Source organism: Giraffa tippelskirchi, chromosome 4, assembly GCF_054371585.1.
Source record: "Giraffa tippelskirchi isolate mGirTip1 chromosome 4, T2T-mGirTip1v1.2.pri, whole genome shotgun sequence".
Classification (NCBI taxonomy): domain Eukaryota; kingdom Metazoa; phylum Chordata; class Mammalia; order Artiodactyla; family Giraffidae; genus Giraffa; species Giraffa tippelskirchi.
In genome coordinates this window covers 112,651,117-112,670,418 of record NC_137278.1, presented here as the reverse complement: position 1 = coordinate 112,670,418, position 19,302 = coordinate 112,651,117, and the positions used below count along the sequence as shown (strand labels likewise).

Here is a 19,302-nt window from a genome sequence, read left to right as displayed (position 1 = left end):
ACGCCTGAACCACACAGCTGTCTCCACTATCAATCAACCACCCTTTGAGAATCCAGCATACAAAGCACTACAGAGGGTACAATGGGGCAATACAAAGAATTTCCCCTGAACTATGATTTTGTGTTAAATCTCACAATATTTTATACCAATGTCAGATACATTTTTGAGAGTTAAGCCATAGTATCCCATCAATTAACTAAGTTAAGCATCTCTGTTGACAAATTACTGTTCCAGCCTAAGAGGTGACTGAGTAATTTTGACTACCTGAACTTCTCCCAAATACGCTGGAAGGACTCTCCTTAAATATAAGTGATTTGAACTTATAAATTTGAACTGGTTTTGTAAAAATCCAGAATGTTACTAATTATCACCAAGTGTGTCACGTTGTGAATATTTCTCACAGTTTCCCTCTTTAAAACAGGGATTAGGTTTTTCAAAGGATGAAAAAGAAATACTTTTAAGAGCAAAAATGATAGGAAAGAATCAGAACTTAAGAAAGTAATGAGAAGTGGCTGAGAAGTAGGAGTGGAAATGAGTGATAGAGAAGGAAATAAAGGCCTATCACAACTCCCCCAAGTTTGGACTCATTGAGTTAGTCTAGCATTCTCAACGCCAGCACTAATGACATTCCATGTTTGAGAATTTTTTTGTTATAGGGAGCTGTGCAGGGCATTGTAGGGACCAGCATCCCTGGTGCCTACCCACTGGAAACATATTCCCTGTGGTGACAACGAAAACTTCAGAGATCTCGAAATGTCTCCTGGAGAGCAAAGTTGCCTTCGATCAAGAACAACTGAGTTAGGCAATGTCGCAATTCATCAACATGAAAGCCTTCTCATATGCTACCTAGGAATCTTTGGAATTGATATGAGAGAATTAGAAGTCTTCAGAGTTCATTTCCTAATCCACCTGAATAAACCAACCTGATTCTACATGTAACAGTCTTCATTATAGCTAATATGATTGTGTTTTCAAAAACTTTACTATATCTATCAATTTACACTTTCTGGAAGTCTACTCAATTGATTTAATGAAAACGTTGACTTATTCTTAAGAATCCATATTTTATTATAAACTATGACTTATTCTTAAGAATCCATATTTTATTATAAACTATAACATGATCTGTACCATTTTCAACCAGTGGTAAAAAGAATTTTATAATTAGTATATGTTTGAAAGCCTTCTAACAGAAACTGTATCATTCTGCACTTATTTGGGTGACAGATCCTTAAGGCTTGATTCTGTCTATGTTCCTAATGCTTAATAAAGTAATCTTATCTCTAGATTTCCCTTACTACTTTTGATTCTTGTCCTCAGCCTCATTCTGGAGCAACTGGCCAAGCATTTGGCTTGCATTCTTCTTATGTTCACCACTGACAAACATTTATATACTTGAGAAATATGTTGAATGAAAAGATGTCTCTATACAAAACTCAGAAATTTGTGACACTACATAGTGAGATGTCTTTGGGGAGAAAATCCCTCAGGATTTGATCTGAAAAACAAATACAGAAGTACAGAATGAGATCTGAGTGTGAAATTCAATTAGAGAGCGGTTAATGAAGAGTGGACTTTAGGATATTTTTAAACTTTCATCTAGGTAGAATAAGTCTCCCAAATAAATTAATTTTATTCTTTGCATTGATAGAAGCAGAAAATTCATGCTAAAGGAGAAAATAATTCTGCTCAATTTGGCTCTAGTCAAACTATATATGGAATATAGTGTTCAGCTGAGAAAGTGGCTCATCGATAAACTGGAAAATAAATACACAGGAGAGTAATCAATAATATGAATGACTGATGAGAAACTGAGGATATTAAGCCTTAGGGAAACCATGACCATTATTTTCAAATGATAAAAAGTTAAATCATTATATATTGTTATTACTACTGGAGACGTCAACATTTAAAGCTACTTTGTGTCAAGTACAGTGATAAATATTTTTACCCGTGTGATATCATTTAATTATATCCCAAAGAAAAAGATATTATCATCTCCATTTTACAGTCAGCTGTTCAAGTTCATAAAACTAGTCATAACAGAGGTAGGACTGGAATACATTTCCCTGGTTGCAAATCCTAGACTCTAAGCTACTTTAAGCTACCGTGTGCGTCTGGAAAGAAGAAATGGGATAAACTGGTAAACATTAGAGAACAAATACTTCAGTTCAAAACTGTTAAAGAACATGGTAGTTTCTTATTTATATATGTTCTGGACCTATCATAGTGCCTGGAACTTTATAGTTACCTAATAAATGCATGCCTGTGAGACCACAAAGAAGCATGGTTTAAAGCTTATAGAATAGGAGCTGATTACATGGTTGTGGATACCCTACTGTCAGAGTTGATCAAATATTTTAGCAGAGGCTGTATTTCCAATCATTTATTAGTCATGTTATTGATTACCTTCATATATAAGCTTGGAAGTTGAAATAAAAGTCCTCAAGCCCTGAGATTAAATTTTCAATTATTTTTTTTCAAATATGTGTTTAAATAGTGAGAGTAAAATCCTATACATATTTTAGCATGCTTAAATAGCTCCTGTCTATTAAGAAACAAACAAGTCATGAGAGGTCACCGGAAAAAATTTCAATAAGGGTGATGATGTCAGATCAAACCTAGCATAGGATGATTATATTTTAATGCTTTTTGAAAAGTGTCATCAACATGATGTATGCAGGTAGCTAAAAATACAAGAGACGACGAAGGATTTACAATGAAAATAATATTTTCCTGTCTGTAGCTTTCCAACTGCGAGTTTTACTCTCTAGAAAAAACATTTTTTTGAGATTTTGAAATCAATTGTCTATTTTTAACTAAGATATAATCAACATATAACATCAAATTACTTTCCAGTGTGCAACATAATGATTCAATATTTGTATATTTGTTGGAAGCAACATGTTTCGTCATTTCTGTTTCAGTTCTTATGGCGTTACTTCTAAAATCACTAGATAATATATTTTTACTTTTCCATTAAGGCTCACTTGAGCTTCCCTTGTGGCTCAGCTGGTAAAAAATCTGCCTGCAATGTGGAAGACCTGGGTTTGATCCCTGGGTTGGGAAGATCCCCTGGAGAAGGGAAAGGCTACCCACTCCAGTATTCTGGCCTGGAGTGTCCATGGACTGTATAATTCACGGCTTCGCAAAGACTCACTTACTTTAGACAGTATCAATTGACTCTCTGCTACAATAGGAAAGCATTAATTACTAAAATAGATGCATATTCATGTTCCAAGTCCATTCTCATTTTTTATTTACTTTCATAGTTTAAATGCATTAATACTTTTAATCAGGATGGATTGTAATCCAGAGACTGCAGAGCATAGCCTCTTTCATGATCCTTTTACCATCCCTACCTCCTGCTGTTAATGCTTTTGTATAATCCCTTCCTCTTGCGTGGGAAGTGTGATGTTCATCCAACCAATGGAATAAGGGAAAGGCGATGGGATGTCACTCCCATGGTTACAGCATATAGAATGTCCTTGCCAGCCTGATGAAGTGAATGGCCATGTTGGGAAAGTTCTGTTGCAAGAAACTGTAGGGGACCCCTATGAGCTGGAGCTAAGGATAGTCTCTAGTCAAAGGGCCAGCAAGGATCCAGGGCCCTCAGTTCTACAATCAAAAGGAAATTAAATCTGCCAAAAATCTAAGTCAGCCAAGAAGTAGATTCTTCCCCAGTTAAGCATCCATATGAGAACACAGGAAGGTAAGACCCTTAACTTCAGCCTTATGAGACCCTAAGCAGGGAACCTACACAAGTTGTCTGGATTCCTGACCCACACAAAACTGCGAGATGATAAATGTGAATTGTTTTAAGCTTGAGGCAAACTGTTATACAATGGAAAACTAGTGTAGTAAGCTAACAAAAATAGTCCAGGCAACCCTGAGCTGGAGTGAGGACACAAGAATGGAACACAGAGGTATGAAGCTTACACTTTGAACTGGCCTTAGCATTGAATGGCTATTATATGCTAAGTATAATCAAAGTCAGATGTAATTCCAAGATTTTAAGCCCTCATAAAGACAAGATAATGGTGCCATTATCCAAAAAGAGAGACGTTAGACATATAGAAATGCCACAAAAGCCTCCCAAATGCTTCGACAATGACTTTCAGATCAGAGATCTGTGGTGTGACCAATCCAAGGGGATAGGGAATCCTAAGCCTGTTATTTTGTGTCTGGGTTTCAACTCAGTCTCTCTCCTGACCTTGGTATTGATCACTAAAACTATCAATTACCCTTACAGACTTTCTTCTTCTGTCCCAAAGGAAAACTAATAGATCCCTATCACTGTCCCAGGATTTTTATCTACCGTCTCCTCCTTCCAATCAAGAACCAAGTCCTATTATCTCAAAAAAGATGCTTGTTTTGTTGTTTTATGGGGGTAGATGAGTTTAAATGTGATGAGTCCTGGCAGAACTTCCCCACAAATGATTGTAATTAGGGATGCAGAGTGTCAGAAAAATCATCATGGAAAGCAAGGTGAAAGAGTCATGCAAATAGGAAGCAGTGACTGGAACTGTGAGGCTGTCAAAAGGGAGTATAATAACAAGGCTAAAGACAGTACTGTCTGGAATACCCTTATAAGCAAGGAATTAGAAAATAGTAGAAAAATTTATTCATTTTTCATCATACAAGGCCAAATTCTTTTGCAAAGTTGCAGTATATGACAGTGGAGCAAATACTAGGGAGAAAATTGTTGTGTCAAAAGCTGGAGAGTGGGAGGTAAAGGATTGGGTTTTGGAGGAAACAGGGAAGATGGGGACAGTTAAAAACATACATCTGCCTTATTTGACATGTTGGAGGTCACGGGTGACTTCTAACAAGACTTCAAGGATTTCAAAATTTCTTAGGACACGGTGTGGAGGCTATACTCTGAGAAGTTAAAGAGTGAATAGAAAATTCCTTATCCTACATCAAGGAAAAGGATATACTAAGCCAGAGGTTTTATCTGTTATCTCCTTTACTCCTCATCATACCCATCAATATAAGGCAGGCATATAAGTTCTACTTTAAAAATGAGGACAGCAAGTCTCCAAAAGTTGACTTGTTGAAGGTCATAGAGCGAAAAAAAGGTAGAGGCAGGGCTAGGACACTAGCTCATTTGGACTTAAAGCTTCTGCCACATGTGTCTCCCACATCAACCTCTTGAAAGGTAAACCCAGACACCAATCACACAGGAAAGCAGAAATATCAATAATGGGCCTGATCTAAGGAAGAACTATACAATCACAGAAATAAAGTATAATGTCTCCTTTTATTGAGACTGAAGGAAACTAATATTGTGTCCCAAGGGGATGAAATGTCCAATGGCGTGATTAATAATTAAACAGGTCACAATTATTCAGGTCACCAATCTTACCATACACCAGGTGGAGTTCTACACTCTTCACACATTAATCCATTAAATCCTCACTAACAACTCTGTGTTATACAGACTCTTAGAGTCCCTATCTTAAAAAGGAAACGACTTCAGAGAGGTCAGGTCTACTCTTCCAAGGTTAAACCATCAGTAAGGGCAAAACCAAGGTTTAAGCTCAGCATTCTGTCTCCTGGGTCCATGCACTTAACCTCTCTGCTGTAAACACACCAAGTGACCAAATGAGGAACATAAACCCAGATTTGTATATACCAACGCTCACTTTATCTCTATTATGTCACAGGGATTGTGGATCATATCACCAGAAGTCTTTCCAGAGTCTCTTAGTTTCAAGAGAAAAAGAGGTGTGGCTTATCATTCAATAGATGTCATTAGCAGAAGTGGGAGACCTGCCACACAATCCTAAAAGAACTAAAGTATCTAATTTGAGGTCTTCTCAGCAGGAGCAGAGGGTTAAGCTTTTGCCCTGTGCCTGAGCTGTTGACTAAAGTATCAGGGAAAGCATAACTCACCATCTTTTACACAAGAGGAATGGAGTCAACGTTGGATTAAACTATAACCCTGGGCCAGAGACGTCAAACAACTGTACTGAGTCCTGGTTGGCCAGAATGCATGAAGCACACAGTAAGGTAACTTTCAGGTGAGTGTCAGAAATGGAGGAAGTCTGGGACTAGGAATAGAATGGACAATATACATGGAGAAAAACAAGAGCACAGCTAGAAGAAGTAATGATTCTGGACCAAATGAGTGAAATCTAATTGCTGAATAACCAGCAGGTAGGGCCTCCAAGTTGCAGTGAGTGTTACACTCACTGGTCTTAAATAGATGTATTTTTTGTGAGCCCCAGGAACCACCAGTATCTGGATACAATCAGTCTAAAGTCTTAGAAGGATTTCCCAGGTGAACAGCTGGCTGGATGAGGTGAATGAAGACAGTGAAGGAAAAGTTAGTGCTGCCTATATTGGGTTGGCAAAAATGTTCATATGGATTTTTCAATACTGTTGTACAGAAAATCACAAAACAATTTTTGCCCAACAGAACACTTTCAAATAGAAACAAAGGGGGGAAAGAAGGCTTCCAGTGTGACTAGAAGAATATATTGCCCTCTTATTTTATATTTTGAAATGATTTCATCACTTATTTATTTGATTTCTTTAGTCAAATGCATATTGTTTGTTTTTAAATGAGGTAGCTTTGAGAAATCTGGCTTCCTAAGACTAAGGAGGACAAAAACATTTGTCAACAACAGTTATTAAAGTTATTGTGCCTTTCTTTGGCAACTATTCCAAATTGCAAGCATAACCTTAGGAGGAGTATTTAAATCTTAACAGAAATTTCCAAACAATTCATTAACTTTATTACCATAATAATATTCACTTATGGAAATACCTTTAGTCCCACTTAATTGCCCAATTAACATTTTTCATATGCTGAAAAAGAATAATAGCACTTAACTAATAATAAATGTCTTGAAATGAAATATGATGAGCTAGATTATCAGCATAGCTAAATTTGCTTCACTTTGTACTTTGAAACTTGTCAAATATTTTATGTTTGCATGTTGGCAAATCTCCCAAAAACAGGTAGCAAGGGCTCAACAAAATAAGAAATTTAAGTGCAGTACCTCATCTTTTCCGATGAGCAGAGTATCTTCTAAAATCACTCTTGTCTCAGAAACTAATACTTTCACTCGATATTGGTTAATGATTCCATTTGGTTGTTGTGGTTTCTTCCAAGTAATTCTTATTTCTGTGGCTTCTACTTCTGCAACCTGCAAATCAAATACTGCACCTGGAGCTAAAAAAGAGAAGAGGAGGGAACTTTAAAAATACATTCTCAAATTTCTAAAAATTCCTGAAGTCAGTTCATGACTGAAGACATATAAGCTATTCTATTAGAAAACAGACTAAAACAATTTACTAATTTATTAACAATTGGATTTGTATCAGATCCTTTAAAAACACAGATAAATAATGTTAAATTTCTATACATTGTTCTTCACATGTACACAAGAAACAGAGTAACATGGAATAATTGTCCCAAATCAAAATGACATAACATTTATTCAGAACAAATTAATTTATAAAAATAACTTTCCAGGGAAAGTTGTTTATGACTGATGAATTCCCAGTAGAAATCTTGAAGGCTTTACAAAAATTAAAACATACCGAAACATAATATCTAGAATATTCTGAATGCAATTACATGTAGCTGGTAAACTCTATTAGGCAATTTTTAATTTATGTTTGAAAAATTACTTGATTTTTGTCTGCTGATTTTATAAATTATGTGAATCTCAAATTTCAGATGCCCTTACTCTTTGCAGTAGTAAAAAAAAAAAAGAAGGAAAAATAATTGGTTTTAGATAAGGCACCAAGTACTTAAATTCCAGTTAGAAATTCACCAAGTGGTGATCATTTTGTAATGTATAAAAGCATCAAATTACTAATAAATACACAAAATAAATGTATGTATGTCATCAAGAGCAACTACTAGGAAATCTCCCAGTACAACAGGACTAATCAACCATGAAAAATTCTACTTGGGGCACTTGTCCACTTTTAGTTTATATTTCATTGTGTGATTATAAATAGCCAATTCCTCCCTCCACATTTAGTCCCCTTATCTATAAAATGGGTGTCATTAAATCTTTCCTATCACTATACAAGATTACAATAAGGAATAAATGGTTCAAAAGACTATAATACGTTGGCTGAAGAAAGAGAAAATGTGACATAAAAATGCTGTTCTTTATGATTAGGATGTGGTCATACATTAAATTTATTTCCCTAAGGTAAAATATTTCACAGATTTAGCAAACTCCAGTTGGAAGAAAAACATATTAAGGATAAAATACAAATGAAGAATGACTCTATTCTTCTTTAAGATAACAGAAAGGAATTAATGTCATAACTCCCATAAATATTATTTATAATTAATGAACCTAATTAAGCTTAAAGTTAAACATGAAGTTAGCATAATCATGTAGTATTTCATCTTAGAGATTAAGAGTTGGGTTTTTCGGTCTCTATAAGGTAATCAGTACAAAAAAAAAATCTCCTTATATATTTTAATAGAGTAAATATTTCTAAATGTTTGTTGACTAGTGAATGACTAGCTGAACTCTGGATTAGAAGCCTATTATTTGATTATTGCAGTCAAGTCTCCAGAGTCCAGTATGGGTAAAACCCGTGCTCAAAATTAAGAGATAAATGCAACATGGGTACACTTATAACTTGTCAATCCTTTCAATCTCCTTTTCTAAAAACATTTTGTTGTATCTCTATACAGAAGGATAATTCTTTACCTTGATTTCCCCACAGGTATTCTAATCTGAAGGAAAAACAATTTAATCTTTGAAAGATGGAGGAAGAGTTCTAAACTAGAACCCCAAAATAAATGATTTATTCATTTGTCATTCAACAGACTGAGGACTCATCATATGGTCACTGTTCTAGGCATTTAAGGATAGAGGAGGGAAGAAGACGGATTAAAAGCCTTGCGTAGGTCACCTCTTATATAAGCTCTATTTCATTCCATTCATTGCTACTAAACTTATGTTTCTTTCATATTTATCATAGTTACGTCATTCAAGAGTAGAAAACCTTTCCAATTAACCATAGAGTATGAAAACAACACAGCTATTTAAATGGCAAAGCTCCATTCCACCTTTCTTTGACATTTTTGGGGTTGCTGTGTAGATGAAGTCTTAGTACTGCATAATATAAATCAAAGAAAAGATCTAGCACTCTCCCACCTAATTTGAACTCATGTAGAATCACAATTGAAGAAGCCACTTTAATAACTACATTGATCAGAGTCATCAGATAACTAAACCCTACCTACTATAAAATAACTGAAACGGTCAGTACCATTTGATGCAACAAGAATTACCCACTACAGTATATTTAAATTGTACCGTCTCTTATTCTGTTAGCCAAACCTAAAAATAATGGACATTGTTTATCTTCTAACTTATATTTTTCAATATAACTTAATAAGTATTGCCCCATAACACTAATGCCTAAAAATCACAATCCAAAGTTAAGTGGTTCTCTATTACCCTAAAAATGTACCCCAAACTTGTGTAAGAACAACTGTAAGGCTATCTCTTTTTTATGAAAGAAGAAAAAGCTTAGGGGATAAAGGAAATGAAGGAGATAGCACTGTATCTTGTCTTTGGAAAGACACTCGATATGTTACACCACAAATTCTTATGGTGAAACCAGAGAAGTGTGGATTAGATCAAACTCCTTTAATATTGATACCAAATTAACTAAAGAAAATCAAACACACAAGGCAATTATTCATGGTTCAGCATTAATTCTGAAGGTGTTGTCTATGAGGATGACCTATGAATCACTCAGGCCAATACATCTATAAATTTTACTAATAAATAGGAAACAGAGTATACATACAATTGGCAAAAAAAAATATTCCAAATGATTAGAAGTACAACTGTGGCTTATTTATGTTAATGAATGGCAAAAATCATCTCAATTTTGTAAAGTAATTATCCTCCAATTGAAAAAAAACAACTCCTAGAAAACAATGAAATGGAGACAGATGGCATTGGGGTAAAGAAAATACATTAAAATAATTTTTGCCCTTACCTAGCAAATTAAACTTCCACTGGAAGTGAATTTTGTAAAAATCTACTGAATCTGAAAATTTGAAAAATAAAAATCATGGAGAATCCTGAAAAATACAAAGTTGACAGTTTCTCAGTGATCTCCCTAGAAAGATGTTACTACTATTTGCAGAAAATAGCAAATTGAAATTACTGAGGACAAGTCTTCACTTCAATAGTCTATTTATGGGGGAGCAAAGATGGATTTCAATACTTTTTTTGCTTTTAAGACATGATGTAAACTTCCTTAAAAGATATTTGACACTAGTCATAGAGAAATTTTAGGGGATTTTGAAGCAGCAAAATTTACTTAAGATTTTTTTAACCCATATAAAAATAACAAGTAAAAATCTGTTGTCAATGCTATATTCAGCAGATTGTTTCATTTTGGAATGGCAACTATGATATTTTGTAACATTGGAGATAATTATCATTTTTTCCAAAACCATCTCTTCTTCATGCCTAAGTAGAAATCTGCTCAGTAAAATATTAAGGGTATGCAGAAACATTATGAAAAACATAGGATAACTGCTTTCACAACATCATGTTGATTTTCTTTGATAGACATGGAACATATCATTCTCAGTATTAATGAAATCAGCCCCATTATACATGTATTTTCTATAAGAAATCAATTCAATATTTTTCTATGAATATCTGGAGATTCGTTAGAACTTAGGCTGTTTTAAAATATATTAATTTAAAAGCTGGCCCTAATTGTTTTCCTAATTAGGCTATAGACTATTTTTTAAATATGGAGAAGAAAATTGAGTAACTAATCAGAATATGAAGAACCTGTTATATTAATGAATAAAATGAATAGTAGAAAATTAAAGTATCAATTATAATTCAAAGTGTGTATGTGCCAATGAGTTATTTGATTGTTCTCATATAGCTTAAAGATTCCTTTATGGCAAATTTTTAATTAGTGGGGCCAGGATTAGTGTGTCAGAGTCTACATTCACTGCATTTGCCCCAGTATTTCACTGAGACCCCTATGGCTGAACAATTCCTTGAGAACTGCACAGAGGAAGCAGGTATGCAGAGGAAATAACCATGCCATGCTTGCCTTTACAGCAACGAAGGCCACCTTAGTTGCCAGCGGTTTCTGAGAGCCACTTGGATGTGGTGAGCAGATGATGAGTAATTCAGGAGGCAGTAAGGCAAAACTGAGGTAAATCACTGGGTATACCGTGCAAATAGAGTCATCTATTCAAAATAACGTGGCATCAAAAACAATCCTTGTGAAGTACATTGAACAATGTCCTTAAATATTCTATTTATTATTTTGTAAATTAAAAAATAAAGACATAAAGAAAGGGAAATAAATGTTTAAGTAATATCCTAAATAAAATGGAATTGTATGTGGCAGTGTATTATCTGGGCTTGCTTGGTGACTCAGACAGAAAAGAATCTGCCTGCAATTCAGGAGACTCAGGTTCAATCTCTGGGTCAGGAAGGTCCCATGGAGAAAGGAATGGCAACCCACTCCAGTATTCTTGCCTGGGAAATCCCATGGACACAGGAGCCTGGTGGGCTACAGTCCTTGCAGTTACATAGAATCAGACATGACTTGACATCTAACACATACACAGACACATTATATTACCTAGTTCCCCTGTTTTGGTCAAATGCTATAAGCCAAGAATGATGACAATAAAACAATTATCTTAAACTGTGGATTCAGTTTAGAACACCAAAATCAGCTTGATTTGAAATAAGATTGAATTTATTTAATTGTATAAGATGAGAATAGAAATTGGTCAATTGGATTGGTTGAGAAAAGACCAGATGCAAGGGCTCTTAAGTCTGATAAAGGCCACATTGCTGGCATGTTGTGTTTGGCAGGCATACATAAATCTGTCTAGATTTCTTGAAAATTCTTAAGAGCAGGTTTAGGTAGAAGTGGGAGAAATTTCAGGTCTAAGGGAGAAGACATACATGCTAAGACTCTTCTGATATAAATGCAAAAGAGAAATTTTGGTATGAAAAAAATAAAAACACTTTGTTTATGATGGTGCTGCTCTTTAATCTGTGTATCGAAACCATGTACACATTACTATTTTCATTTGAAATCGATGTCACATAAATTTTACATTCTTTCAATAGCAAAATATTCTCAAGGGTCATTCTTTGAAATGGGGGAGAAGTACAAAATTCCCTAATAGCTGCTGCCCTCTCATGGTCAAACACTTGAATGATTTATCTGATGAAGGTATCCCAACCTTGTTTGTGTGTGTGTATGCATGTGCTTGTGTGCACACATGTGTGTTTAACTCACAACTGATTGAATGTTAGCTATCACATAAACAAAATCTGCTTTATCAAGTGTTAATGTGATCGTAAAAAAAATTGTTGAATTTTCCTAAATAAGTACAATATATAAAGGCATTGAGGAAATTTGGTGTGGGCCCAGAAAACAGGTTGTGAAATGGCATGGTAACATTTTTCAAACACTACAGTTAGCCTTAGAATGTGGTATATAACATATACAAATAAAAAGTTTCTTCAGGGGAAATTTTGAAAATAATTTCAGTCTATTCTGGTAAATTTATATTATGCACCTTCCAGGAATCCTCAATTGCCTAGAATATCCTTTTGATTATAAATAGCATCACCGACTCAATAGACATGAATTTGAGCAAACTCCGGGAGGCAGTGAAGGACAGAGAAGCTTCAGTCCATGGGGCCACAAAGAGCTGGACACGACTTAGGTACTGAACAGCAACAACAGCATAGGCATAGTGGGATATATGGATTTCTCTGAACATTATTTTGTGGAAAAACAGAATATACAATAAATAATGGGATTTAAACCATGTTAAATGTGTTTAGTCTTCTTGAGATTTTGCCAGTACTATTCATTGTGAAGATGCAGGCTGACACAGCATGTAATGTTTGCTGTAATGTTTACTTGATCTTTGGTCCCTCTTATCATGAAGCCTGCTCTGGGTTTAGTGTTTTGAGGAACACATGTTCAGAATGTACTAGGTAGTAATTTGATAAGGAAATAACATGAATTAGATAAATATCAACTAAATAGTTTCTAATACAATGTTTAACTGATTCAATAAATTTCTCATTCACACACTAGAGGAGATGTCCTTACCTTCTGGAGGAGTGAATACTGAAATATTTGACTTAGGTCCAATCCCTGCACTGGTTTCAGCCGCAACATAAACGTCATATACCGTAAATGGTGTTAGATTAGTGAATGCAAACTTAAGGTCCTTAGTGCTATTATCTAAAATCTGACCTGCAAAAAGCAAAACATAACTGTGGATTATGTATTCTTCAAGCATGTAATCATTCTTACATTAAGTATAGAGTAATTAAAGCATTAACCTATGCACTGACATTTACTATTACAATTTTCAAAGTGAATATATGTTAAACATTTAGCTTAGAATTGTACTAGTGTCAATTTAACCAAGATGGAAAAAAAAACATAGAAATATTTCATGTTTAAAATTACTTTTGTATTAATATAAAGCTCTATTGAACTGTCATATTATTTTTTGGCATATTTTAAAGGAATGTGTTAGGTTTTACCAAAATAAAAACAGTGACAGTGTTTCAAACTCAAATTCAATTAAAATGCTAAATCTTCTATCTTTTATAAAAAGACATATTTAGAAATGTTCTGTAGTTTAGTTTCTGAGCAAAATTTCTTAACTGGGCCGTCATCAAAATTCCTTAAATCCTCAACTTTATTTCTGAATAACTTTTTCCCCTTCTTGCTATAACTGAAACCTAGCTCTTCCCTGAGACCATTGCTTCTGTTCCCTGCAGATCTTCCTCAAGGGTGGTGACAGATTGATTACTTTTTCCCCAGAGCCCTCAAGTGACTAGGTGGTCAGGTATGATATGTGTTCTCCTTGTTCCTCCTTGCTCTGTCTGAGACTATTGCTAATGACTTCCACGTTGCTAAAGTCAACAATTAGTAGATACACCTTCTTGAGTTTTAAGCCTCACAGATGAAAGAATACCTTGTCAAAATTTTCAAAAATAACACCAAATAGAAGAGGTGTATCTGGGTATCCATGTGTGTCTGTGTATTGAGCAGGGAGGGGAAAAAAGGACTATCATATTTTTAGGTCTGAAAACATTTCAGAATTTTAGGAGCCTAAATACTGTATATTGTCACCCTGCTTATTTAAGTTAAATGCACAATACATCATGCAAAATGCTGGGCTGGATGAAGCACAAGCTGTAATCAAGATGGCTTGGAGAAATATCAATAACCTCAGATATGCAGATGACACCACGCTTATGATAGAAAGTGAAGAGGAACTAAAGAGCCTCTTGATGAAAGTGAAAGAGGAGAGTGAAAAAGCTCACTTAAAACTCAACATTCAAAAAACTAAGATCATGGCATCCAGTCCCATCACTTTATGGCAAATAGATAGAGAAACAATGGAAACAGTGACAGACTTCATTTTCTTGGGCTCCAAAATCATTGCAGATGTAGACTGCAGCCATGAAATTAAAAGACGCTTGCTCCTTGGAAGAAAAGCTATGACAAACCTAGACAGCATATTGAACAGCAGAACTTTGCCAACAAAGGTCCATCTAGTCAAAGCTATGGTTTTTTCAGTAGTCATGTATGGATGTGAGAGTTGGACCATAAAGAAAGCTGAGGGCTGAATAATTGATGCCTTTGAACGGTGATGTTGGAAAGACTCTTGAAAGTCCTTTGAACTGCAAGGAGATCAAACCAGTCAATCCTAAAGGAAATCAACCTGAATATTCATTGGAAGAACTGATACTGAAGCTCAAGCTCCAATAGTGTGACCACCTGATGCAAAGAATTGACTCATTGGAAAAGACCCTGATGCTGGGAAAGATTGAGGGCAGGAGGAGAAGGGGATGACAGAGGATGAGGTGGTTGGATGGCATCACTGACTCAATGGACATGAGTTTGAGTAAACTCGTGAGTGGTGATGCACAGGGAGGCCTGGCGTGCTGCAGTCCATGAGATCACAAAGAGTCAGACACGACTGAGCAACTGAACTGAACTGAACTGAAGGTACCCAGATATGAGAAATAAAGGTCACTCATGTGATTGATGACAGATTCCTAGAAATTTCAAAATGAGTTTTTAACCTTTGTCTATTTTTCTATTCTTTCAAATAAATGGCAGTATGTGCATTTATGTTATTTCATTACTATTTGAAATAAATTTCTTTCATAGAACCATAGAATCTTGGATTAAGAATTATAGAGCTTACTTAACTTCCACTAGTATAGTTTTTGAAGCCCTCAAAATATCTGACAAGTAGATGTCCAGCTCTTGCTTCTTCATAAAGATGTGACTTCACTACACTATAAATTTGCTCATATTATTTTTAGAGACCTCCAATTATTTGAAATGGTTTCTTTGTTCTAAGCAGAAATCTGATTTAATATAGCTGAAGCCCATTTTTCTTCATAAATACATTTGCAATCAGAGCAAGTCAAGGTCCTCCTGATCAAATATTTGAAAAAATGTATATCCTCTAATGTTTATCTTCTTGAGGGATTCTCTCTCACTCTTTCAGCCCTTTGTCATGAACATGGACAAGCCTTTACCATCCTTATTTATGGCTTTAAACAAAAGGTTTTAAGAGTTTCAACATTGCTAAGGGTCTTTTAAAAACAGTTCAGTACTTTTTAGAAAGTTTGAAAATAGTAAAATATTTTATACAATTCTTACTCCAAAAGATAAACATAAAATTGATTAAGACTTACCTGATGGCCCATATAATTCAACTCTGTAACTAAATTTTCCTGTTACTACAGTTGGTGGGTCCCATGATATTGCAAAGTACTTCCCTGTAACATTGCCTGTTATACAGTTTTGTGGTGGTCCTTCAGGCACTAAAATTATTATGGAAAAAAATGAATTAAAAGCACCTTATTAAATACACAAAATAAAAAATCAGAGAAAAAATAAAATATCACACGGAAAAGCATTTTTTCAACTTAAAAAATAGGCTATAATTGAAGAATGCAAATAAATGGTGGATCATTAAACTCATTTGCAATCATTACTATTTTTATTTAATGTTGTACATGACTGCACTGAGTGTTTCATTACTATGCTGTTCTTTGTACAGTTATGTTGTCCTGAAGCATATATATTAATATGTATTGCATTCAACAAGCCCTGAACATCTGGCTTGATAAACACTCTCCCTCTGTTGTACACAGGTGGAAGGGCCAAAGTAGTACCTCAACTTTCGGAATCTACTGGCAGTGATTTTACTTTTTCTATCAATATCTGTATTTGGTTCTGAGAAGAAATTTATAACCTATATCCCAATGTAATATCGGTGACATAAAAATAATAATGATGCTTAAAAGTCTGTTTTTCATTTGTTGTTGTTCAGTCGCTCAGTCATATCCAACTCTTTGCAACCTCATGAACTGAAGCACGCCAATCTTCCCTGTCCTTCACTATCTCCCGGAGTTTGCTCAAATTCATGTCCATTGAGGTCTAATTTTCATAAATATATCTAATATTTTAAAAAACCTTTAATTGAAATAAAACATTCCAAACATTTTTTTAAAACAAACTTCTTGTCAACCAAATTTCACTTTGTGTGACTCTCATGAAATTATTTCTTTTTTTCTTAATAAGAAAAAGTAAGGAGTATGGAAGAGGAAATGGTCTTATTCAGAGATTTTTATTTAAATCAAGGTAAAAAACCTTCACACTTACATGTAATGAAATGATAAGACCTAATACCTAAGTCATCAGAAAAAATACTATGCTTTAGTGAAATTACCCTACCAGACAGAAATAATGTCCACTGACCTAAAAATCATCAATCATAACTGAATGTCTGCTACTATATATTTCATCTTGTAGTATGTAATACAGTGACATAACAGTATTGCAGCTGGTAAGAATCCTCCTGCAATGCAGGAGACCCCAGTTCCACTCCTGGGTTAGGAAGATCCCCTCGAGAAAGGATAGGCTACCCACTCCAGTATTCTTGCCTGGGAAATCCCATGGACACAGGAGCCTGGAGGGCTACAGTCCATGGGGTCACAAAGAGTCGGACACAACTGAGCCACTAAGCACAGCGCAGCCTATATAATATAATTAAACATACAAATACTATACCTGGAAATATATACTCTTAGAATTTAGTAGTAATAGTATCTAATAATGCTCATTTAGTACTAACACCATACCCACAATGAAGATGTCTCCATTCATCACAGAAAGAAACTGCAGTACAGAGAAGATACAGGTAGGTAGGCATTTTCTAACTACTGGTTTTATCTGATACTGAATGTTAATCACATGATATTCCTGCTACTGCAGGTGTTATCTCCACATCTGGTAACAGCAATATCAGTGAGAAGAGTCATCACCAGACGATAATGTAAAATGGAGACGAACAGAGGCAATTATTAAAAATTCCTGAGATCACAGAATGATAAGAGCTGATCTTAGGAGCATGGTTATTAGCTCAAGAATCTTTTCTTTCAAATCTCCTTTTTCCTTTTAGATGCTTATGTCAGTATCTTAAAAGAGTATTGAAGTTGAAGATGCTCCAAATGGCATGCTTATTATCCATTATTAGAGAGAAAAAAGTTACTCAAAGAGAAGGAAGATCTTTAACAAAAAAGATCTACATGAAAAAAAAAATGAAAGATTATTCTATGAATAATTTAACATTTTTCCTACAAAAAAAAACAAAAAAAACAACGTACCTGATTCCGGTGTTCTGACAATCGTACTATCAATATAACCTGCTTCAGTTGTAACAGCAGAAACTTCAAAAAGATACGTTGTATAAGGTCTCAAATGTGTCACTACAAAACTGATAGGCTCTTTCCACACAGAGCTAATCTTACTCCCTGACAATGTGCTAGATGAATACGTCGTACGTGATGGAGGCGTGACTCTCTCCAGGGTTGGCGAAGGGCTGGTTGTACTCCATAAAAAAGATTCATTATTCTCCTAGTGAATAAAATAAGCATAAAATGGGAAAATAATGTATCGCTTGGTAAAGATAAGTGTGATTCTTTTTTTTATATTACAAATATTATTTTGTGTGTGTACTACTCGTTATAGCTACAGATAAATCTGCTAGATTTTAATTACACTCGTTTATTTTCTACAGTTACATGGTTAATACCATTGTCCATAGTTTTAGAATAGAATATGTTTATTTACACCTTAATCTTTCTTATGAATAGGATTTCATGTGACTTTGAATAAAGGTATAACTACAGCAAAATGATTATTAAAAATTACTTTTAAATCCACATTAAAAGTTTAAGAGCCAAAAAGATAATTTTTTTTCCTTTTGTGAAATTTCAAACACTGTCTTAAACATCACTGTCTTACTATTATGATCATTTTTCCCCATAAATATTCAAAAGGTAACACCAAAAGAACATGTGGGTGTGTGTTTATGTATATTAGAAATATATCTAAATTAAAAATATTTGTGACTTCCGTTAACTTAAAGCATTTAAAAGAAAAGTAATTTTGTTTGTCTTTTCATCAACAGTATCACAATGATCACTAAAATTAATTTTTTAAAAGCATAATTACAGTATTTCCAAGGATTTCACATCAATGCTTAGCGTAGTAACAAATTCTTCACTAAGGATAATATACAACAAAAACAATCAAATTCCACAAATTTAAACTTTACTATTTTGCTCTCTTCCTCTCCTGTCACATGGAAGTATTATCTTTTTCCCAGTGATATCCTATGCTCTCCTACTTTAAGGCTTATAAAGTATCCTCCACCCTCACACAATCACCTACTTATTCCAAGACCTATCACAAATGCTATGCCTATCAAGCCTTTTCAGAGCTCCCTAAGGGATTTTTTTATATCTCACTCTTGAATTCTCAAACTCTTCTCTTATTTTACCTTAACTATAGCCAAGTGTATATAATATGATACTATAAGTAATCAAATAGCTAATAATCACTTTGGTAAAATACACAGTATCCAGATGCTGGGAGTTTCAAGATGTAATTTACCTAAAATTTTTGAGACACAGAAAATGTTCCATGAGACTTACATTACATCCTGGAAGCTTTCCGGTCAAAATGTCCTCTACTCTGATTGAAACATCCTTCACGACTATCCCACTTCTGGCATGTTTAACACTAATCTTGAAGCTTGTAATTTTGCCATTTGGTTGCCGAGGTAAATACCAAATCAGGTTTACTGCTGAATAGTTAAAGGCCTCGACGGTGAGATTCACTACTTTTCCTGGAGCTGGGGACATGTAAGGGATTGAAGAAGAAGAAAAATATTGTTATAAA

The 19,302-nt window shown here is 34.6% G+C and overlaps 1 protein-coding gene across 2 annotated transcripts in view; it reads right to left on the bottom strand.

The window, feature by feature from the left end:
- The window catches only part of PTPRQ (protein tyrosine phosphatase receptor type Q), a 242,572-nt gene that overhangs the window by 201,871 nt on the left and 21,399 nt on the right, over window positions 1-19,302 (bottom strand). For both annotated transcript variants that reach the window (XM_081597131.1, XM_081597130.1), the window contains exons 5-9: window positions 19,056-19,255; window positions 17,724-17,973; window positions 15,747-15,875; window positions 13,126-13,272; window positions 7,011-7,183 (exon numbers count right to left, since the gene is read on the bottom strand). In XM_081597131.1, coding sequence (XP_081453257.1) covers window positions 7,011-7,183; window positions 13,126-13,272; window positions 15,747-15,875; window positions 17,724-17,973; window positions 19,056-19,255 — 899 coding nt within the window. The remainder of the gene's footprint in view (window positions 1-7,010; window positions 7,184-13,125; window positions 13,273-15,746; window positions 15,876-17,723; window positions 17,974-19,055; window positions 19,256-19,302) is intronic.